This window comes from Somniosus microcephalus, chromosome 6 (assembly GCF_052327205.1).
Source record: "Somniosus microcephalus isolate GS21.2 chromosome 6, FLI_Smic_1.0, whole genome shotgun sequence".
Classification (NCBI taxonomy): Eukaryota; Metazoa; Chordata; class Chondrichthyes; order Squaliformes; family Somniosidae; genus Somniosus; species Somniosus microcephalus.
In genome coordinates, this window is record NC_140992.1 from 236,223,033 (window position 1) to 236,246,517 (window position 23,485).

The following is a 23,485-nucleotide window of genomic DNA, read 5'->3' on the forward strand; positions in this document are numbered from 1 at the left end:
TTAGATTTGTACTTTATATCAAATTGGTTGCACTTTGGATAAAACTTTTTTTATGTGAACCTGAAACCGAACCTATAGTCAACCCCGCACTAACATTTAGTGTGGCAAAATATACAAAAGAAGAACTCGCCAAGGCTTCTTCAGCAGCACCTCCCAAAACCATGACCTCTACCACCTAGAAGGACAAGGGCAGCAGACTCATGGGAACAATATCAGCTGCAAGTTCCCCTCCAAGTTGCACACCATCCTGACTTGGAAATATATCACTGTTCCTTCATCGTCGCCGGGTCAAAATCCTGGAACTCCCTCCCTAATAGCACAGTGGAAGTACCTTCACCACATAGACTACAGTGGTTCAAGAAGGCGGCTCACCACCACCTTCTCAAGGGCAATTAGGGATGAGCAATTAACGCTGGCCTTGCCAGCGATGCCCACTTCCCAGGAACAAATACAAAAAAATGGCGTTTGTTATATGTGTGGTTGGCTGTAGTTGGTGACCTTATTGGTATCCTTAGTAATTGGAGTACGAAATGCAATATTTTGCTTCTAGGTAAGAAGAAACATTTGATGACTTGCAACAGTTTTTGTGGTGCCATCTGTATGAAGTTAGCAGAGTTAGAATTGGTGAACATCTAATTCATCATTTGGATAATCTAATAGAAACTGAGACCGCAGAGCTGCTTTGTTTTAGCTTGACAGTTCATGGAGTATATTCAATACAAAAGGATGGGGGGGTGGGGTGAAAGGAGATAGAGTGAGAGAATGAGAGAAAGAATACATAGTTAAACTTTTTTTTAAATAGAGGAAGGGCTGCTTATTGATGTGACTGCAAGTACATAAAATCCTCAGACACTTCTAATATTAATGTTATATGGGTGTGGGATATGTATTTACCAATTTCAATAGACGGGGCAGAAGATTCCTATATTGTAATTCATACCTTTTTCACATCTGTATCCTGAGAAGCCAGGTGTACACTCACAGCTAAAGAAGCCCCACTCTCCACGACATCTCGCATGTGTACCACAGGAGGGAAACCCCCCACTCAGGCAGTTCCCATCAGTTACTGCACAGCCAGGTGCACTGTCAAGCGACTCTGCAGGAGATGACAAGTCATATACCTGCAAATGAAATTTGGTTCAGCATTTGTATAATAAATTCTGTTAAAAGATTGTGTTAAAATAATTATAGTTCAGATCTGTGAATTCCCACAGATTTTACTGGAAGTATGTTTTGGTCTCATTTACAGTTACAACTCAGCCAACAGATTCCGAAGTACTTTAAATGAAAATACCTTTTTACAGAATGTCATATACAATATTTATTAGTGCTGATGGAACAATTCTAATTTAATTTCTAGAAAACAAATCTTCTCCAAAAAAATGTTTAAATGAGAACATGCCACCTAAGGTGGGTTCAATACAACAGATGGATTGTCCTCTGTTGAACTTTGCCTTTTACCTTACTGTCCACAATCAGATTATGTATGCATCCAGTGAAATGTCTGTGGTTTAGATGAGGGTAGGCATAAGGCAGGGAGTCTTTTATACCACCCAATTGCAGAACTTGGTTAACATATAAAAACCTGCAAGAAAATAGAGGAAAATTAAAACTCCAGTATCTCACACTTGATTGTTAGCTTTTCTATTGCAGAGAATTGACACAGTGAGACAGTTTGTATTTAAAATGTTCCTGAGTTTAGAGAGTGTGCCATGGCAACCTGGATAAAATATATATGGGTGAAGATTTGGCCAAGTGTCCAAAGCATGAAGTGGCCAAATTTGCTGGGCTGATCTCAGACCCTGCATGTTCTGTGTTGTCGCAAAACCTTAATTTCTGCTTAATATAAAACATACAGTGAAGTAATGAAATAATTTTATATATTTCAAAAATGTCAACATTTGTTCAAAAATGAGGGTGTCATCCTAAACATGAAGTAAGTTAGGTCTATCATGGTATGGTTATCATGATGGAACGGCACATTGGAGGTCCACAGAGTGGTAGGACTGCCGCACAGTGAAATACCGATCACAGCTATACCTTGATTGGGAGACACCAAGCAAAGGTCAGGCAACTCTCTGAAATTCATAGAATCATAGAATGATACAGCACACAAGGAGGCCATTCAGCCCATCGTGCCTGTGGTAGAGCTATTGAATTAATGCCACTCCCGTGCTCTTTCCCCATAGCCCTGTAAATTTTTTCCCTTTGGTATTTATCCAATTCTCTTTTGAATGTTACCAGTGAATCTGTTTCCACCACCCTTTCGGGCAGTGCATTCCAGATCACAACAACTCGCTGTGTAAAAAAATGTTTCTTCATGATTCTTTGTGCATTCAATTTTTATAATCTTTTGCCAAATTGTCTTGGGTTCACAAAAAGGTTTTGTACCTTTCATGATTTGGAGTTGAACCTGTGACCTCACACACTGAGCGATCCTCTGTGGTGAACCATTTCCCAAATCCTCCTTTCTCTGACACAACAGCATTTGCACATCGATCCAGAGTGAAGCGTATATCCTGGAGGCAAAGAAGTGACGTTAATTTAAATAGTGACTCTTTAAAATACAAACAGTAGTCAATGCAAGAAATACAAAACTTTCCTTTCCTCTGTACTGTTTCCAAAAACTCTCCGATTGGCTGCTATTAAAAGACAGCGCCGTCTGCTTCATTTATATGTTAGTGGCAAGTACAGGCGCAAGTCGCGGTCCCAGATGCAGCTCGTCAGTGGCGGAGGGAGCAAGATTGTCTAGACTGTGGCACTGACCCAGATCCTAAGGTAAGTCCGGGGTGGGGAAGCAATGGGAAGAAGAGGGGGGGAGGGATGAGGACAGGCTGGCAGCGACCTGCGGTTTCAATGTGGGAGGTGTATACCTGCCCCGCCCGGTTCCACATTCAGGTAAGTAAAAATTGTTTAACTGATCTTTTTGGTGGCATCCTCCAGTACTCCCTTTAAGGTTTAGCTTTAGTTGGTTTAGCTGCTACGTGCCTGAGAAAACTGACCCCAGCATGCACAGTGCATGCTGCAGTAAATCACGAATGAATTGTTGAGTTGTAAATCCAGTGACAGTCAAGAGGTATTTTAAATACGGAATGGGGTATTTCACACAATGACCTATTCATTAGCAATGTCTGGTCATGTAGGAGACATCTACCACTTTGATACTCTCTGCTAGTTCACAGAGCTCACAGAAACCCCACAATGCAGATAGAGGCCATTTCGGCCCATCGAGCCTGCACCGACACATATCCCACCCGATCCCCGTAACCCCTACACCAACACATATCCCACCCTATCCCCGTAACCCCACGTATTTAATCCCCCTAACACGAAGGGTCAATTTATCATAGCCAATCAACCTAACCCGCACATCTTTGGACTGTGGGAGGAAACCGGAGCACCCGGAGGAAACCCACGCAAACACAGGGAGAATGTGCAACTCCACACAGACAGTCACCCAAGGCCGGATTCGAACCCGGGTCCCTGGCACTGTGAGGCAACAGTGCTAACCACTATGCCACCGTGCTTTGAGGGGAGGCCTTGTAGGAATCAAAATGGCCGAGCAAATCTATTTTTCTACATTAAATAAGAATTCCCGCCCAAATACACTTGCGCAATACGCCATCTTGGTAAAGGAGTTGAAGCTTGTGCTAGGATTGGCCGCCCAGAGGCTCGTTCAGGTGCTGATTACCACTTAAAATGCCTGATAGTACTCACTAAGGAGGCTGCACGGCATTTTGGTGGCTAGCGCTTGTCCTAATGCCCTCTCCTAACAGCGACCAACTCTTTGGGAGTAAACAAGGCGCTGATGTGGATTTCAAGCGTTACTTAAAGGGATACTCACCCTTTACTGTTCACTTGCTGCTGGAGCTTTGAAGAGGACCTCGGAAACACATCAGCAGACTTTCTGGGATACTTTGTCAAGACTTCACCAACACTCGAACAACATTTGTTCCACAAATTCTCTGAGGACTTCACCTAAAAAGAGTAAGTGCTGTGCTACTCCACCTTATAGGAGTCACCAGGGGAAAGGGAGTGCCTGGTCATGGGCATCTTGCTAGGAGTCCCTCTTGGTCTGGATGAGGAATGGGAGGAGGACATGAGGCCAGTCAGAGCAGCACCAGCTGCTGCAGAAGAGAGGGACAGGAGGGCAATGTGGCGTCCTTCCCCGTGTCGCAGGTACAGGACATCCCTCCAGAACCTGTGTGCCCTCTCCCTCGGTTCCCTGAGCCATCCTGCAAGGTGCCACTGTGTGCCAGCCAGTGCACTCCACAACTTCAGTAGAAGTGGATGCGGGGAGCCCACATAGACTGCTCCACGAGAATTGCGTCTAATCAGCATTTGAGTGCGAAACCTGTCAATGTCTGTTTAGCTCCTCCAGGCAAGTTCAAATTATGGTAAACAGCATTTCGGTCCAAAATTGTGTGCTAAATCCAGACTTTCAAACAGGTCTGTCTTATTAGCACAACTGCCATTTAGCACCTGTTTTCACCCTTTGGCCAAAGTAACCCACTTAGGGGGCAAATTTCTGACGTCGGAGGAGGCGGGTAAGGCGGGAAAATCAGATTCAAAGAGGTCAGGTTTGGAACCCGCCTCCGTGGGATTTTGCCGGTGCCGGTTTTGGAGGTTGGGAAACACTCCCACCTCCAGCTGGCCATTGCGCTATTTAACATCCTTAAATGCTCATTAAGGGCCTCTCTAAGCCTAATTTGAGAGGCCCTCGTGATTTTTCCAGCTTTTTGGCATGATCCACGCACCTCCTAAACCACGCCAGGTAAACCTGGCGGGTTGACTTGTGGGTGGCCTCCTCAGTGCTACAGGTCTAACAAGACATCCTTTATTGCAGCAAGGATTACTTGCAGGTGCCAGACCTTGGCTATAAAAGGTCTCTGAGCACTTTTAGAAGGCCTTCCGAAGTCAGAGGTGCTGCAGCTTGACTCCATCAACTGTGGGACCTCCTTGGAAGACCCTCTCCCCGCTTGCAATGAGCGCTTCCCCAAAGGAGGCATCTACAAGCAGCATGGGAACCATTCGTTTTCTTTCTGCATGGACCTCAGATGAGGAGGAGGAGGAGGAGAAGGAGGAGGAGGTCAGAGCCTGGGATGCAAGGGATGAACTTATCATGGCCAGATTTGCATAGGTTGCCCAAGTTGGCACATGTCCTTTCCTCCATCCTAGGACATAATTGACAATGGTCTCTCTGGCCTCCTTTCACTCAGGCCACCAACCTGACAATGCAAGTTTGGCGGTGCCCGCAATGTGGAGCTGCCTAAGGCGAAAGAACAGATGGATTAACAACAACATTTTAGCTTCAAATCATTTTAATGCTTTCCAACGGGGATGACATTTCATCAATACACAGAAACATTCTCCAATCTGCACACAGATCTGGAGGTTACATCCCTTGCCAGCTGTACCCACACAGCCTTGGTTTCTTTGGCGGGCCTCTTCCTCCGAGATGAGTGGAAGAGCACCTCCATGCTAGCTGTAACCCCCTCCAACAACATTTGCAGTGCCTCATCCGAGAGCCTCGGGTAGGCCCTTGCCTTGGAATTGGACATAGTGGTTTCTCAAAAGATGTGGTGCAGGAGACGCAGAAATACTGTGGAATGAGCCAAGGGAGCAAGAAGCCATAAAATCAGGTTGGAAAAGTGCTGTCAACAGAGGCACGTTTCAGTCCCAAAACACTAAGGGGGCGATTTTTCCACTGGAGGCGAGGTGGAGGCAGGTTTGAAATCCGCCTCCACTGATAGGTTTCAAAAATTAGCGATTTTCCCATGACTGGCCACTTGATTTCAGAGGTGTGGGATGCCCTTGCTCAATTAGTGTTTTGGTACTGAAACTCGCCTCTGTTGACAGCACTTTTCCAGTCTGAGTTTATGGCTTCTTGCTCCCTTAGCTCATTCCACAGCATTTCTGCATCTCCTACACCACATCTGGGTACAGCTGGCAAGGGATGTAACCTCCAGATCTGTGTGCAGATTGGGAGACTGTTTCTGTGTATTGATGAAATGCCATCCCTGTTGGAAAGCATTAAAATGAATTGAAGCCAAAATGTTGTTGTTATGCCATCTGTTCTTTCGCCTTAGGCAGCTCCACATTACGGGCACCGCCAAACTTGTGTTGTCAGGTTGGTGGCCTGAGTGAAAGGAGGCCAGAGAGTCCATTGTCAATGATGTCCTAGGATGGAGGAAAGGACATGTGCCAACTTGGGCAACCTATGCAAATCTGGCCATGATAAGTTCATCCTTTGCATCCCAGGCTCTGACCTCCTCCTCCTCCTCCTCCTCATCCTCATCTGAGGTCCATGCAGAAAGAAAACGAATGGTTCCCATGCTGCTTGTAGATGCCTCCTTTGGGGAAGCGCTCATTGCAAGCGGGGAGAGGGTCTTCCAAGGAGGTCCCACAGTTGATGGAGTCAAGCTGCAGCACCTCTGACTTCGGAAGGCCTTCTAAAAGTGCTCAGAGACCTTTTATAGCCAAGGTCTGGCACCTGCAAGTAATCCTTGCTGCAATAAAGGATGTCTTGTTAGACCTGCAGCAGTGAGGAGGCCACCCACGAGTCAACCCACCAGGTTTACCCGACGTGGTTTAGGAGGTGCGTGGATCACGCCAAAAAGCTAGAAAAATCATGAGGGCCTCTCAAAATAGGCTTAGAGAGGCCCTTAACGAGCATTTAAGGATGTTAAATAGCACAATGGCCAGTTGGAGGGGGGAAGCATTTCCCGACCTCCAAAACCGGCACCGGCAAAATCTCACGGAGGCGGGTTGGAGGCGGGTTCCGAACCCGACCTCTTTGAATCTGATTTTCCTGCCTTTCCTGCCTCCAAACCCGCCTCCTCCGATGTCAGAAAATCGCCCCCTAATTGAGCAAGGGCATCCCACACCTCTAAAATCAACTGGCCAATCATGGGAAAATCGCAAATTTTTGAAACCTATCAGTGGAGGCGGGTTTCAAACCCACCCAAACTGAAACCCGCCTCCATCTCACCTCCAGTGGCAAAGTCACCCCTTTAGTGTTTTGGTATGATAAGTCATTTTAGTCGAGACATTATCCATTTAAAATTGTAGGAGGTTGACGATGTAGCCAAATGCCTATGTTACATTAGCGGATAGAGGAATGTCATAGAACTGCATACGTATTCATCTGCTAATTTTGGAAATAAGCTATGTCCATTGAGAGATAGAATCATTTTATAACATGGTGTGCACTGCAGTAAATGTTTCAGTACAACACAAAATGCAACATAAAAGGGTCAAAAGCCTTGGTACACTGGCCCAATAACAGAACTAGAGTTACAACTGAAACTTTACAGGTTACAAATAAAAACAAACTACTGTACACACTGGCAAATAATACTCAGAGATAATTACACCTATTAGGCCACACCGTATTAGGACTGTTCCTTCCCGTACCCTTCATCACATTGCTAGCAAGGTAATTTTAGTCGGCTCAAATAGCAGAACTAGATCAGAACTTGTATGAGAATAATACTTCACTCTTGTACACAGGAATAAAGAAACAGCACCTTATCTTCCGATTAGGCACTTTACAGCCTTCCGGACTCAATATTGAGTTCATCAATTTCAGATCATAACCTCGGCCCCTATTATTTTTATATATTTTTTTATCCACACCTTTGGTTTGTGCCTTTTCCTTTTTTTCTCTCCCACATGGCAGCTGTCTCTCATTCTGCCAGCGCATTTCACACTTCATCTAGAGCCATCTTTTGTCTCTTTACCTGTCCCATTACCATCTCGTCTCATCTTGAATATCTCTTAATGTCTCTTCACCTCTCAGACCTTCCCTTTTGTTCTTTCATCCCCTCCCCCATTTCCCAGCCCCCAAACTGGCCTTTTAATCTGTTTCATTTCCTGCTTTTTTCTCAGTTCTGAAGAAGGGTTTCGACCTGAAACGTTAACTCTGTTTCTCTCTCCACGGATGTTGCCTGGCCTGCTGAGTTTTTCCAGCGTTTTCTGTTGTTATTTCGGATTTCCAGCATCCGCAGTATTTTGCTATCGTAATAAAGAAAAGCTTCTTGGTCCTGATTTCAGATATTGATACTGATAAAGTTGGATTGCAGAAACTGTGCACTATTATAAGCAGTCAGTCCCAAACCACAATATTATTGTGTTGTTGGCTGTGAAATTCCATTATACGAGGTATGAAGGAAGAATGTTTTACCCATTAACAATACTGCATTTCCATATTTATTTAGCCGCACTATGGCAATTACGTTACCGTAAGGAATTTTTTTTTTACCTTGGGCACATATAAGCCATTTATCTATCTATTGTAGTGTAATCTTAGTCACTCACTTTGCCATTGCTCCTGATGTCCAGTCTATGCCAGCGCCTGTCTGCTACGTTGACAGTACTGGCCAGTTGCAGTTGCAATGTCCCAGAGCCATGATTTATTCTCAGAGATGGGACACCATTGCTGATTTCTGGTTTGAGGGGGAAAAAAGTTTTATTTATATTAATTTTAATTATTTGTTAAGATGAATCAACCATAATAAGATTTTCTTCAGCCACAATATTTGTTTTTCAGTCTGATAAGTTATATTATCCTAGACATTGCTATGGCAGTGTCAGCAAATGAATGTTTAATACACTCATACGGACTTCCTCTCTCCGCTATTTTAGTAGAGGTGTAAACCCATTTAAAATAAACAGTTTAACACCTCTGTTAGCATAGTGTACAGTGCATTACACGTTCGGCCACTAATATCATCATAAGGTATAATTTCTAGGCTATTGTAAAAAATAGCAATTATCCAAAAATGCTTTCCTGTAATGTTACCAAGTCTGATCCTGTACGTAGTTAGAATAAGCAGATCACTGATACTGAGGATGCGATCTTGCCAGCCCTGGGAAGGCGGGTATGGAGACAGGACTGCTGGAAAATGGCAGAATTTGGGGGCGGGTGCCCAACTCGCCCCCAACCCGCCTCCGTGCCATCTTGCCAGGAGGCGGGTAGCCGACCTGCGCCGGGTCCCGTCTCCTTGGAGGCGGGAAGGGGATTAGTGCCACTTAACTGCCTGTTAACAGGTAGTTAACAGGCAAATAAGAAGATTATCCCCATTTTGAGCCCTGAAGTGTGGGCTTCCCGAAGGCTCCGAACCCCGCCAGGGTCACCGAGGTGAGTAGTGGGTCTGCGGGGGTCGGAGGGGTCCAAAAGTGTGCTGTGGAGGTAAATGATGGGTGCAAGTGTGGAGAGGTGAGTATCTGAGGTAAGTGGAAAGTGTTAGAAAAAGTGTACTTACCTTTGTTTCTCCTGCAGGCTTCAGTCGGTGGGTATGCGGAGAGTCTCACACCTCCACGGCAGAGATGACAGATGGCCGTTACATTCTCCAATGCAACAACCATCTCATTTCTGCAAAAGAAAGAGGTTTGATGAGGTCTTGAAAACAAAAAACTTTTGACAGATGAAACGTCATACATTGACGTTCTCTGCAACCGGCTTTCCCTTAATTGGCCTAAGTCCATTGGGCGGGCTTAACAAGGTTAATCAAGGGAAAATAGCATGGGTTGGCCAGAAGTTGATAGAGGCGGGACTGAAACCCAACAAGTGGGAGTCCCGCCTGCAAAAGCTCCCCATTGGCAAAATCACCCGAGTTTACAAAAAAACAAAGTCCAGCTATATTTTCAAATCAGAATCCTTTTGAGGCACAATTCTCTCCGCTAATCCATCATTTTCCACTTATGGTGGAGCTACTGATTGGTTGGATTAGGGCTTATTTTTCAGCTCTAAATACAGAAACCACTCAATACTCCACAGTCCTCATCCAATAAACCCAGTTATAGGGGAAAAGAATCAACTGCTGATAGTTAAAAATCTAGGCCCGTATTTTCCAATGCCTACGGGTGAGTACATAGAAACATAGAAGATAGGAGCAGGAGTAGGCCATTCGGCCCTTTGGGCCTGCTCCGCCATTCAATGAGATCATGGCTGATCATCCAAATTCAGTACCCTGTCCCTGCCTTCTCCCCATATCCCTTGATCCCTTAGCCTCAAGAAATATATCCAACTCTTTCTTGAATATATTTAATGAACTGGCCTCCACCGCCCTCTGTGGCAGAGAATTCCACAGGTTCACCACTCTCTGGGTGAAGAAATTCCTCCTCATTTCAGTCCTAAATGGCTTACCCCTTATCCTTAGACTATGACCCCTGGTTCTGGACTCCCCGGCCATCAGAAACATCCTTCCTGCATCTAGTCTGTCCAGGCCTGACAGAATTTTATAGGTTTCGATGAGATCCCCTCTCAATCTTCTAAATTCCAGTGAGTATAAGCCCAATCGACACAATCTCTCCTCATACGTCATTCCTGCCATCCCAGGTATCAGCCTGGTGAATCTTCGCTGCACTCCTTCCATGGCAAGAACGTCCTTCCTCAGGTAAGGCGACCAAAACTGCACACAATACTCAAGGTGTGGTCCCACCAAGGCCCTGTACAACTGTAGCAAGACATCCTTGTTCCTGTACGCGAACCCTCTTGCTACGAAGGCCAACATACCATTTGCCTTCTTAACCGCCTGCTGCACCTGCATGCTTACCTTCAGCGACTGGTACACAAGAACACCCAGGTCTCTTTGCACTTCCCCTTCTCCCAATCTATTGCCATTCAAATAATAATCTGCCTTCCTGTTTTTGCCACCAAAGTGGATAACCTCACATTTATCCACATTATAGTGCATTTGCCATGTTACTGCCCAATCACCCAACCTGTCCAAATCGTACTGGAGTTTCACAACATCCTCCTCACAGCATACCCTCCCACCCAGCTTTGTGTCATCTGCAAATTTGGAGATATTACATCCAATTCCCTCGTCTAGATCATTAATATATATTGTAAACAGCTGGGGTCCTAGGACCGATCCTTGCGGTACCCCACTAGTCACTGCCTGCCACTCGGATAACGACCCGTTTATTCCAACTCTTTGCTTTCTGTCCGCCAACCAGTTCTCTATCCAAGTCAATACCTCGCCCCCAATCCCATGTGCCTTAATTTTGCACGCTAATCTCTTATGTGGGACCTTATCGAAAGCCTTCTGAAAGTTCAAATACACCACATCCACTGGTTCTCCCTTATCTATTTTACCAGTTACATCCTCAAAAAATTCCAGTAGATTAGTCAAGCATGATTTACCTTTTGTAAATCCATGTTGACTTTGTCCGATCCTGTCACTGCTTTCCAAGTGCACTGCTATTACATCTTTTATAATGGACTCTAGCATTTTCCCCACTACCGATGTCAGGCTTACCAGTCTATAATTCCCCGCTTTTTCTCTACCACCTTTTTTGAATAGTGGGGTAACATTAGCTACCCTCCAATCCATGGGTACTGTTCCAGAGTCTATCGAGTTCTGGAAGATGACCAGCAATGCATCTACTATTTCTAGGGCCACTTCCTTAAGTACCCTGGGATGTAGATTATCAGGCCCTGGGGATTTATCAGCCTTCAGTCCCATCAATTTTCCTAACACCATTTCCCTACAAATACTGATTTCTTTCAGTTCCACCCTTTCATCAGACCCTATGTACCCCAGCATCTCTGGGAGGTTATTTGTGTCCTCCTTTGTGAAGACAGAACCAAAGTATGTATTTAGTTGGTCTGCCATTTCTTTGTTTCCCATTATAAATTCCCTTGATTCTGACTGCAAGGGACCTACGCTTGACTTCACCAATCTTTTTCTCTTCACTTATCTATAAAAGCTTTTACAGTCAGTTTTTATGTTCCCTGCAAGCTTACTCTCATATTCTATTTTCCCTTTCTTAATTAATCCCTTTGTCCTCCTTTGTTGAATCCTAAACTGCTCCCAATCCTCAGGATTATTGCTTTTTCTGGCCAATTTATATGTCCTCTCCTTGGATCTTATGCTATCCCTAATTTCCCTTGTTAGCCACGGTTGAGTCACCTTTTTTGTTTTACTTTTATGCCAAACTGGGATGAACAAATTCTGTAGCTCATCCATTCGGTCTTTGAATGTTTGCCATTGCCTATCCACCGTCAACCCTTTGAGTGCCATTCCCCAATCAATCCTACCCAACTCGCTCCTCAGACCATCGTAGTTTCCTTTATTTAAATTGAGGACCCTAGTCTCAGTCAACTACTTCATTCTCCATCTTAATGAAGAATTCGATCATATTATGATCGCTCCGACCCAAGGGGCCTCGTACAACAAGATTGCTAATTAATCCTTTCTCGTTACATAATACCCAGTCTAAGATGGCCTGATCTCTGGTTGGTTCCTCAACATATTGGTCCAGGAAACCATCCTGTAAACACTCTAGGAATTCCTCCTCCACAGTATTGTTACTAATTTGGTTGGCCCAATCTATATGTAGATTAAAGTCACCCATGATGACTGCTGTGCCCTTATTGCACGCTTCTTTAATTTCCCTTTTAATGCCATCCCCAACCTCCGCCTTACTGTTTGGAGGTCTATATACCACTCCCACTAATGTTTTTTTCCCCTTAGTATTTCTCAATTCGTGTACACACCCGTAGGGACCTCGCAAATGCCGGTTTCAGGCATGCGAAACGCATGCGCTGAAAACCAACATTTCCAATCTGTCAACCTTGACAGATTGGACGCCTGCCTTGGAGAAGGGCCTCTGTGGGTGGAGAGTTCCACTTTCTGCAGAACCTCCGCCCGCTGAAAACCCTTAAAAATCTTACGCCTGGTAAAAGCAGGCGTAAGGCCTGCTTTTACCAGCATAAGAGTTTTAAAAAGTTTTTTTTTTTTAATTTCACTCATTTATAATTTTAAAATACTTTAAAAAAAGGTAAGTTTAATTTTAGCCCCGTAAAAAACTTTATTTTTGTCAAAAAATTAAATTTTTGTTTAAAATATTTAATTTAATATAATTTTAACTCATTTTAAAAACGTGATGGTTTTTTAAAAATGTATTTAATGTTTTGATGTCTTTTTTCAGTGATCCCCATTCATACTTTTGACAGGTCTATCTGTCAAAAGTACGAAGGGGGATTCCCTTCTCCTATTGGCTCCCCATGGCCCATGTGATCCCAAGGACGCTTGCGAACCACCTGCGCCCCGGGATACGTGGGCCCTGCGCATTTCATCATGGAGAGGCCCAGGATCGGAAGTGTCCGGACCTCAGGAGCCCTCAGGTAAGGGCGTAGATTTTTTCCCGATTGGAGGCATCCGCAAGCAGGAAGCCTCCTATCGGAAGTTACGGGCCCTAGTGTTACAAAATTAATTTCTTCATAGAACACCAGAACATGACCAAGACACAAGGCAACAGGTATTGTTTGCATGGAAACTAATTAAATAATCTATTTCAGTGAAGTTGAATAAGGTTAAATCTTCACATCAGTGTAAGGCATTTCCAGGCACATCATTAAACCTCAAGAACAAGTAAGTTGTAATGTACCGATGACAATGAAATCCTGGCAATCCTGGGACTCTGGATCAGCAACAGGTCCACCATACAGCAATAGCCCATCTGGAACCTCAGTGATGAACTCCAGTGACAGGTGGTTCTCAAAGCAGGGCCTGATGGGTGGAAACCAGGCATAACCATTCCCGTGAAAACTGTGCTTCGTCTGCTGGCAGTCAGGTCCGTCGAACTGTGGAGCACACTGACACCTTCAAACAAAGAAAATAAGGGAGGAAATAAAAAAATACACAAAGGGCATTAGAATTATATAATGTGCCAATATGAGCCTGACAATAACTACAACAATTTTATGTACAAACACTTAACGCATTCATATCAACTTCCTCTCTTTTTGTTATTTTAAAATAAATGAATTAAAGTCTCCATTTAAACAACAGAAGTATGAAATTGATGCAAATGCCTTAAACGTTGATATGATAACATTGTCCACAGTAATTACCAGGCTACATAAACTGTCAACTTGTGCAAGTTAGTTAGTTCACATTTTAACAGTTTCATCTTAATATGAATAATAAAGTTAACTAAGATTAATTTGATGTTTGTTTTAAATTTCCCTTGTTTCGAGTGCAACCATCATTTGAAAAATGACTTGCTTTCAATATCCAATTATTTTCTCGTTATTACAGTCAGTAAGAAGACTACAATTCATGGCCGCACACCTGTAGCCACTGCGACTGTTGATGCAAGTTCCTCCATTGCGGCAGGGATTTCTCGCATACGAGTGACATGTTTGATGTGTTCGTTCCCGTGCTGCGCAGGTGCAGATGGCGGAGGTGCTCACTGTGACACAGACCAGGGAAATGTTGCCAGCCTCCACCACTGTGGGTGTGTCATTGACAACTAGGCGACTCTTGCAACCATTGCCATTGCTGCAGTTTGCTAGGACGCATTCATCCACTGGGATTTGAGTGATATTCAACTTCAGAGCTGACTGCAACTACAGACAAGAAATCAATAATTACAGGCATGTCACCCATGTCTCTCTAAGTATAATGTGACACCTATTATCATTTTAATTACTTACTGGTATCTTGGCAAAGTTAAAAGTTTACTTTTGTAATGTCCTATTCAAAATCTATCCAGACCTTTCAGAATGACTGCCCTAAATTAGATACATCACTACTGGTATCACAAATAACAATAAAGTTAATTATAAATCTAGTAGTTACTTAGGTAATATCATCACTGCAGTTACATCATGTTAATGTGTGTAGAGAACCAGAATACATTTTATTCAATTTGATGAAACTGCTATTATGATCCAGATCAACATCAAATATTTATTGCAGTTACGGTTCTCGCATATCAAATTCCCATGAAATTACAAAAGCTAAATCATCATAATCCAGATTACAAATCTATTAATTGAAGATCCTCTATTTTCAGAATTAAATCACTGGTGTTACCTACCAGTTTCTTGTGAGCTGCCACATTTCCATTTAAGCTTTCTGTCCGGTAATAGGTGGAGCCATGTGCAGCAAATCTTACATCAGTCTGTCTGCCATTTACATTTAGCACACTGAAGATATGGATATTGTCTGGGTGAACTGGCAGGATTTCACCTAATAACACTTTGAATGTGTCATATTTGCTTTTTTGGTTTTCTGCTTTCTGAACAAATTCTTCTGCTGTGATATCTGTGAACATGACAATAAGCTTTTATGTACAATCATTCATTGACTACAGAATAAATCTATTAGCTGTAACAGTCAGAAATATATAACACCGTCCCAGCAATTATTGATGAAAACATATAGGGGGTCATTTTGACTTTGTGCGATAGTGTAAAACGGGTAATAGCAAATCGGCAGCCCATTGTACACCAGATGTTAAACGAGCTGGGGACTCGCTATCACCTGTTTTACACTATTCCACAAAGTCCAAATTATCCCCATACAGAGGAGTTGGAGGATAACAGAGAATAAACCATTGAATGGTGGAGTTCCACATATAAAATAACTTTTATTTATTTGTGCTCATCAAAGTCAAGGATATCTTTGCTGGGGAATGAACATAAAACGTAGGAGCAGGAGTAGGTCATTTGGCCCCTCGAGCCTGCTCCGCTATTCAATAAGATCATGGCTGATCTGATCTTGGCCTCAACTCCACTTCCCTGCCCGCTCCCCATAACCCTCGACTCCATTACCTTTCAAAAATCTGTCTATCTCCACCTTAAATATATTCAATGACCCAGCCTCCACAGCTCTCTGGGGAAGAGAATTCCAGAAGTCTGTTTCTATTTTTGTAAACCATTCCTATATCCAATAAAGAGGGGGTACCCTAGTGTGATGTCATAACTCTCGGAATTGCTCACAAAAGAAATAAATCAGTGGCTGCCAACCAATTCTAGAAGTTTTGCAGAAGCAGTAAAAAATTCTAATGTCAGCTTTGCCGCACGGATGGTTTCATCCAACAGCCTGATGTTCTTTCAGCTGATGTTTCATTATTGCTCTTGTTCTGTGTGACAGTTTAATGATCCTTAAATCAGGCATAGAACTTTCAACGAGAGCAGCTGGCCTTCTAAACATTGCAATGATGACTATTTCCTTTAAATGTTATTTTCTGCTTCAACTAATATTCATGGGCTTGAGATATAGCTGCCTAACAATTATTTCACTTTCAAAACCGTAAGTTAAGTTGCAAAGGGGCATTAAATTACTTAGTTTTGGAATGGCTTTCATATTCCAAGTCTACAAGTCACAGAATGAAGTAACTGAAACTATTGAAAACTGGTTTCCAGTCTTGTTGATGCTGTAAGGCTTTAGCTCACCTGACAGTCGAATTGAGCCAGAATTGTAGATGGCTTCATCCAGCAGCTCTTCAACATGAACCTTGACTGTGGAGAACATGTCAGGCCAGATCCCATCAGAGACCCTGACCGCAAAGTCATAGATACCTTGTGGTGTGTTTCCTTTCATAATCAGAAAACCTGTCCTTTGGTTTAATATGAAGTACCTGCAAAAAGTGATTTTAACAAACATTAATACCAATACCTTTTTATATATTACTTATTTATTTTCAATAAAAATTCTTAGTTTATAATTGTTAAGCAATTTTATTGATACTAAGGGATCTCTCACATTATTGCCTACGGTCAGTTAAATGACACAATGTAATTTTAGTATATGTGATCGATAGGGAAAAAAATCACTAATTTTTTTTCAGTTCTCTATTCAGTTGTCTAGTCAGTTAGTGAAGAGTTTGATATGGAATGTGGTGTTGTATGGTGCTGAAACAATGACACTGAGGAAAGAGGAGGTCAGACTTCTAGAGAATTTGGCAATGTATGGAGAAAGTAAAGTGGATAGACAAGAAAAGTAATGAAGAAGTGTTGACAATGATAAAAGAACATAGTTTGATTGATGTTCTTAGGAAAGGGCAAATGGATTGGATTGGGCATGTGCTGAGAGAGGGTGGGATGTTGAACGAGGTGTTAGAAGGGCAGATGGAAGGAAAAAGATCAAAAGGGGGGAAAAGAAGGATGCTTCTGGACCACCTGAAGAATAGGAGATGTTATGGAGAATTGAATGTTATGTTTCTGTTTTTGCCATTTGCAGATGTCCATGATGACAGCCAACAATACGTGGATTTTATGGCATAGGAACTTAAGGAATACTAGATTTGTGACATATGACTTGCTGAATCTGTGTGAATCTGAATTTGGTAGCTATACCCAAGGCTATTTTTTGCACTGAATTACAAGGAAATCCACCACCTTGTATATATTAAACACAGAAGTAGTACTACAATTCCAATATATTGACATACAGTCTATCATTTAGATATAGTACTGCATCTTGAATGTATGAGAAAGTGGCTTACTTTGGCACACGTCCTTGAAAACTGTACGTCTTATTGTCCCAATCGTCTAAGTCTGGAGCATGTACTCTTCCTAGGACAGTGGTTGGCATGGTGCCTGTTTAAGAGGAGGTGCATCTAACATTAGTGCTTATCCAACATTTCTCTTTTACCCTTTTTTCTACAAAACTTTCTACAAAACATTTATATCTTGTAACTTCCTGCTGCCTCAGCCATTATAAGGCTACAAATATCAGTTTAATCTCAAGAACGAATGCCTTTAGTTGGCCCCATGAACCTTCTAGAAAGATGTTATAAAGTTTTATTTTATAAAGTCTGAAACTTCAAACCAAATTCAGGCTGTTAAACCTCCCCCAGCAGTGAAATAATTAAAATACATTAGAACTTCAGAAACTAATACTGCATCATTCACCATCAGCTCTAAGAGTGCTTGCTGATCTGCTGCAGTGCAATATGCACATCCAGTCTAATTGCTGGGCTTTTCACAAATTCATGTCAGTGCTTCTCTGACAAGTCGTCAAATGACTGCAAGCATTCAATCAATGGGCAATCAGAAGCACTTTCAGGAGACACCTGGAAGATCTGCAGCTTGTTTGTGCTGCTGCCAACTGATTTAATTCAGATGGATTTTAGATGTTTCACATACATTAGATGCAACATTTATTTTATCACAATAGCTAGCCTTATGCTAAATCTAAGGCTTTATCATTGTCTGATTACTAAACCAATTATTTAAATTCAAATGTTTTGATTCTTTAAAAGGTGCAGTTCATGTTGATAGGGTTATATGAGCAATATTTTAATATATTGCACATTACCACTGCTTCATTAAAAAACTGTTTCCCTGAAAAAGCTATCAATGTGCAACCGGTGATGTTTTTATCATTTTTAACTCTTAAACCCATTTCTTATATCAAATTGATCCTAGAGGATTAGTGAGACTATCTTTATACTATTCTATCTGAAGTCACGCGGTACAAACACGAAGGGGTGAAACGTGTCAATGCATGTTGTGCAAAACGGGCTGATAGTGAATTGGAAATCTGTTTTACACCACGCCCGATTTTCTTTACCCTCCCAGAATTCCCACAGCTCCTGCCTCTTGAACACTCAGGTCCATCAAGGAGCATAAGTAGGCCCATCTTGATGTCAAATCCTGGGGATTGGCCTATACAAGACTGGTGGCAGCATCAGGCAAATGGACCCTCTTATAAAGGGGCCAATGCTAAATGTTTTTTAAAAACATCTGCTAACAACATTGGCTTGTCCACCAAGCAACTTCCCAATGGTTCTGTATATTTTATTTTATTACATAGAAACAATGCCGCAGGAAAATTAACGCTGGAGCACTCAAAGACCCCGCTAAGAAAGCCCTATTCAGCCTGCGCCTCACAAACAATCTGACGACTCCCAGTGATGCAGAGACACGGAGTGTCCACAGCGTCTGGTCTGCACTCAAGGCCTCCATAATCAGCACCTGTGAAGAGACGCTCGGTCACTCGATCAGGAAACACCAAGACTGGTTTGATGAGAACGACCAGGAGATCCAGGAGCTAATAATCCGCAAGCGGAAGGCATTCCTGATCTGGAAACAGCAACAGGCCTCGAGAGCAAGAAAGCAGCTCTACAGACACCTGAAGGCCGAGGTCCAACAAAAAACTCGCGACCTAAAGAACAGATGGTGGGTGGAGAAAGCGCAGGAGATCCAACAGCTAGCCGACAACCACGACGTGCGTGGATTCTTTAGTGCAGTCAAGACCATCTACGTCCCAAGTACCCAAGGTCCTACCCCACTGCGGGCCAAGAACAGAGAGGTACTCATCAAGGACAGAGAGGCAGTCAGTGCCCGCTGGAAGGAGCACTTCGAAGATCTCCTTAACCAAGACTCTGTCTTCGACGCGAGTGTCCTCAACTCCATCCCACAGCATGCTACCCACCACCATCTCAGCACAACCCCAGCCCGGCATGAGGTCAGAAAGGCCATCCGACAACTGAAAAACAACAAGGCCTCAGGAGTAGATGGAATCCCTGCCGAGGCACTAAAGCATAGCGGAGAAGCACTACTGGCATGAATTCATGAACTCATTTCTCTTATCTGGAAGGAGGAGAGCATGCCAGGGGATCTCAGAGATGCCGTAATTGTGACCATCTTCAAGAAAGGTCACAAGTCCGATTGCGGTAATTACAGAGGTGTTTCCTTGCTGTCTGCCGCAGGGAAAGTCATCGCAAGAATCTTCTTCAATTACCTTCTCCCAGTGGCCGAAGAGCTCCTCCCAGAATCGCAATACGGATTCCTCCCACTAAGGGGCACAATGGACATGATCTTCACCGCGCGTCAACTACAAGAGAAATGCAGGGAACAGCACCAACTGCTGTACATGGCCTTCTTTGATCTCACAAAGGCCTTCGACACTATCAACCGTGAGGGATTATGGAGTGTCCTCCTCAAATTCGGCTGCCCTCAAAAGTTTGTCACCATCCTCTGGCTGCTTCGCGATGACATGCAAGCCGTGATCCTGACCAACGGTTCCACCACAGACCCAATTCATGTACGGACCAGGGTCAAACAAGGCTGTGTCATCACACCAACACTCTTCTCGATCTTCCTTGCTGCAATGCTCCATCTCACCCTCAGTAAGCACCCCACTGGAGTGGAGCTAATTTACAGAACAAACGGGAAACTGTTCAACCTCCGTCGCCTCCAGTCCAGATCCAAGGTCGTCCCATCCTCTGTCGTTGAATTACAATATGCAGACGACGCTTGCGTCTGCGCTCACTCGGAGGTCAAACTCCAAACCATCGTCAACACCTTCACCGAAGCGTACGAGAGCATGGGCCTTACACTAAACATCCGTAAGACAAAGGTCCTCTACCAACCTGCCCCCGCCACACAGTATTGCCCCCCGATTATCAAAATCCACGACAAGGCCTTGGACAACGTGGACCACTTTCCATACCCCGGGAGCCTACTGTCAACAAGGGCAGACGTCGACGACGAAGTCCAACACTGCCTTCAGTGTGCCAGTGCAGCCTTCGGTCACCTGAGGAAGAGAGTGTTTGAAGACGAGGACCTCAGACCAGGCACTAAGCTCATGGTCTACAGAGCAGTAGTGATATCCGCCCCCTCCTGTATGCCTCAGAGACATGGACCATGTACAGCAGGCACCTCAAAACACTGGAGAGGTACCACCAACGCTGTCTCCGCAAGATCCTGCAAATCCATTGGCAGGATAGGCACAACAACGTCAGTGTTCTCGCTCAGGCCAACATATCCAGCATCGAAGCTTTGACCACGCTCGATCAGCTCCGATGGACGGGTCACATCGTCTGCATGCCCAATATGAGACTCCCAAAACAAGCGCTCTACTCGGAGCTCCGACACGGCAAGAGAGCCCCAGGTGGGCAGAGGAAATGCTTCAAGGACACCCTCAAAGCCTCCTTGAAAAAGTGTAAGATCCCCACTGACACCTGGGAATCCCTGGCCCAAGACCGCACGAAGTGGAGGAGAAGCATCCGGGAAGGCGCCGAACACCTCGAGTCTCTTCGCCGGCAGCAAGTGGAAGCCAAGCGCAAGCAGCGCAAGGAGTGCACATCAACCCAAGCACCCCACCCACCCGCCCCTTCAACCACCGTCTGCCCCACCTGTGACAGAGACTGTAGGTCCCGCATTGAACTCATCAGACACCTGCGAACTTATTTTTAATGTGGAAGCAAGTTATCCTCGGTTCCGAGAGACTGCCTAAGAAAAAGATTTTATTAACTGTACTTGGATACACACACATGCACAATCTGACTAAGTGTGATTGGTTTCATTTTGTGTAAATTACACCAAATTTACAAATTTGATTGTTGGAAAAAGAGCGACATGATAGACATGATATAACAAGATAGTTTCCAACTTTGAAATATAGATGAGGTTGTAGCTTTAATGTTACCTCTATGATTGTAAACATAGATTTTTTTGTGTCCTGCTTGATGAGGGTGATCATTTTCATCACCGACTGTGATGGTCAGTGTGCTTGTAGCACTCATGGAAGGGGTTCCACTGTCTGTTATGATAATGGGCAAATAAAACTCTTTCTGCTCCTCTCTGTCAAACATCCTGAGAGTCATGACAGTGGCTGTGCTATTCCTGTTGTCCCTCAGAGCAAAGTCTTGTGAGTTTTGGTATTCTGGTGGCAAAGAAAAGGTGAAAGGAGGCCCATTTGGAGCTGTGTCCCGATCTATAGCAAAAAGCAGCCGTGAGGACTGGTTCATGGATACTATTTGGGGTGCCAGTGAATTCTCCCATACAACAGGCATGTATGCTGTCTCAAACTCCGGTCCATTGTCATTAACATCAAGCACAGTCATTTGTATTGTTGCAGTCCCTGTTTGAGCAGGTGTCCCTTGATCTGTTGCCAGTATAATCAGATTATATTGCTGGATAGTTTCATGATCGAGGGGATTTCCCACAGTCACATGCCCTGAATGGTCAATGACAAACTGTCCTGATGGGTCTGAGTTTCTCAGTGTGCTATACACAATTTTCCCATTGTAACCAGAGTCAGCATCAGAGGCCATCACCTTAACAACAACGGTACCTATAAGCACATTTTCAGGCACTGCATTAGCCTGATAAAACTGAGGAATAAACACCGGGATATGATCATTGTAATCTTCCACCTCAATCAAGCAATGGGCAGTGCTGGAGAAATCAAGATCTTCCACTTTCAGAGTCAGGTTAAACTTTCGTTCATGTGGCTTCTCATAATCTACCTCCTTTTTTAATCGAATGGTCCCAAGCTGATTTTTGTTGTTTTCAATGTAAAAGTTGTGCCCTGGATCTCCTGCGACAATGGTGAATGTCAGCTGGGCGTTCTCACCAACATCTGCATCTACTGCTGATACCTCCAACACTGCTGAATTCACCTCGCTGTTCTCTGATATCTTTGCTCTCCACGTCTGTTGTTCAAATCTGGGTGAATGGTCATTCACATCTGACACAAAGATAGTTGCTGTTCCTGTCCCAGTCAATCCTCCTCCATCTTTTGCTTCCACAACAAGTAGATATTTATCCATTTTCTCTCTGTCTAGGGTCCCTAGGGCTATATAGATTGTGCCAGTAGTTGGGTTGATGTTGAATAAATCTGAATTAATTTTATTCTTTCCATTACGAACAATTCTGTAGGTCAGAACAGCATTTTGGCTCACAGTGGGGTCATCTAGATCTGTCGCTGTCATCTCCATAATAGAAGTGTCTGCAGGAGAATTTTCCAGAACATAGCCACTACAACTGTTGTCAGACATGCAGGGGAAGGTAGGATTATTATCATTTATGTCCCGTACTCTGACTATCATATCGGCAAACCCTGTTAGTCCTTCTCCATTCTCATCAGTGGCTAGCAGGACAAAGCGCCAAACTGCTCGCTCTTCACGATCAAGTGGCTTCTGGGAGTAAATTTTCCCAGTGATCTCATCAATCCTGAATTCACCCTCTGCTCCTTGACCATGCAGTGAGTACCTCAGGGCTCCTTGATCTGCCTCATTGTCTGGATCGGTGGCTCTAACCTTTGTGTGATATAGAAAATCAGTTTATTTATTACATAGAATTGCATCGAGTGTACAGCACAGAAACAAGCATTTCAGCCCAACTGGAATATCCTGGTGTTTCTGCTCCACATAAGCCTACTCCCACCCTACTTCACCTCATCCTATCAGCATATCCTTCTATTCCTTTCTCCCTCATGTACTTATCTCGCTTCCCCTTAACTGCATCTATGCTATTCGTCTCAACTAATCCATGTGGTAGCAAGTTCCACATTTCAACCACACTGAGTAAAGAGCGTGATCTTGCCAGCCCTGGGGAGGCAGGACTGCCGGGAAAATGGCAGAATTTGGGGGCGGGTGCCCAACCTGCCCCCAACCCGCCTCCAACCCGCCTCCGTGCCATCTTGCCACGAGGTGGGTAGCCGATCCGCGACAGGTCCCGTCTACTTGGAGGCGGGAAGGGGATTACAGCCACTTAACTGCCTGTTAATAGGTAGTTAACAGGCAGATAAGAGGATTATCCCCATTTTGCCCACACAAGTGCGGGCTTCCCGAAGGCTCTGAAACCCGCCACTGTCACCGAGGCGAGTACTGGGTCTGTGGGGGTTGGAGGGGTGCAAAAGTGTGCTGCGAAGGTAAGTGATGGGTGCAAACGTGGAGAGGTGAGTATCTGAGGTAAGTGGAAAGTGTTAGAAAAAGTTTACTTACC

The 23,485-nt window shown here is 44.0% G+C and overlaps 1 protein-coding gene across 1 annotated transcript in view; it reads right to left on the reverse strand.

Moving 5' to 3' along the window:
• LOC147116537 (neural-cadherin) overlaps positions 1-23,485 on the reverse strand; it is a 127,137-nt gene that overhangs the window by 17,425 nt on the left and 86,227 nt on the right. Inside the window, exons 18-27 of the mRNA XM_085992052.1 lie at positions 21,183-22,797; positions 17,251-17,344; positions 16,199-16,383; positions 14,839-15,065; positions 14,088-14,365; positions 13,402-13,616; positions 8,320-8,447; positions 2,392-2,519; positions 1,462-1,585; positions 941-1,121 (exon numbers count right to left, since the gene is read on the reverse strand). Coding sequence (XP_085848178.1) covers positions 941-1,121; positions 1,462-1,585; positions 2,392-2,519; positions 8,320-8,447; positions 13,402-13,616; positions 14,088-14,365; positions 14,839-15,065; positions 16,199-16,383; positions 17,251-17,344; positions 21,183-22,797 — 3,175 coding nt within the window. The remainder of the gene's footprint in view (positions 1-940; positions 1,122-1,461; positions 1,586-2,391; positions 2,520-8,319; positions 8,448-13,401; positions 13,617-14,087; positions 14,366-14,838; positions 15,066-16,198; positions 16,384-17,250; positions 17,345-21,182; positions 22,798-23,485) is intronic.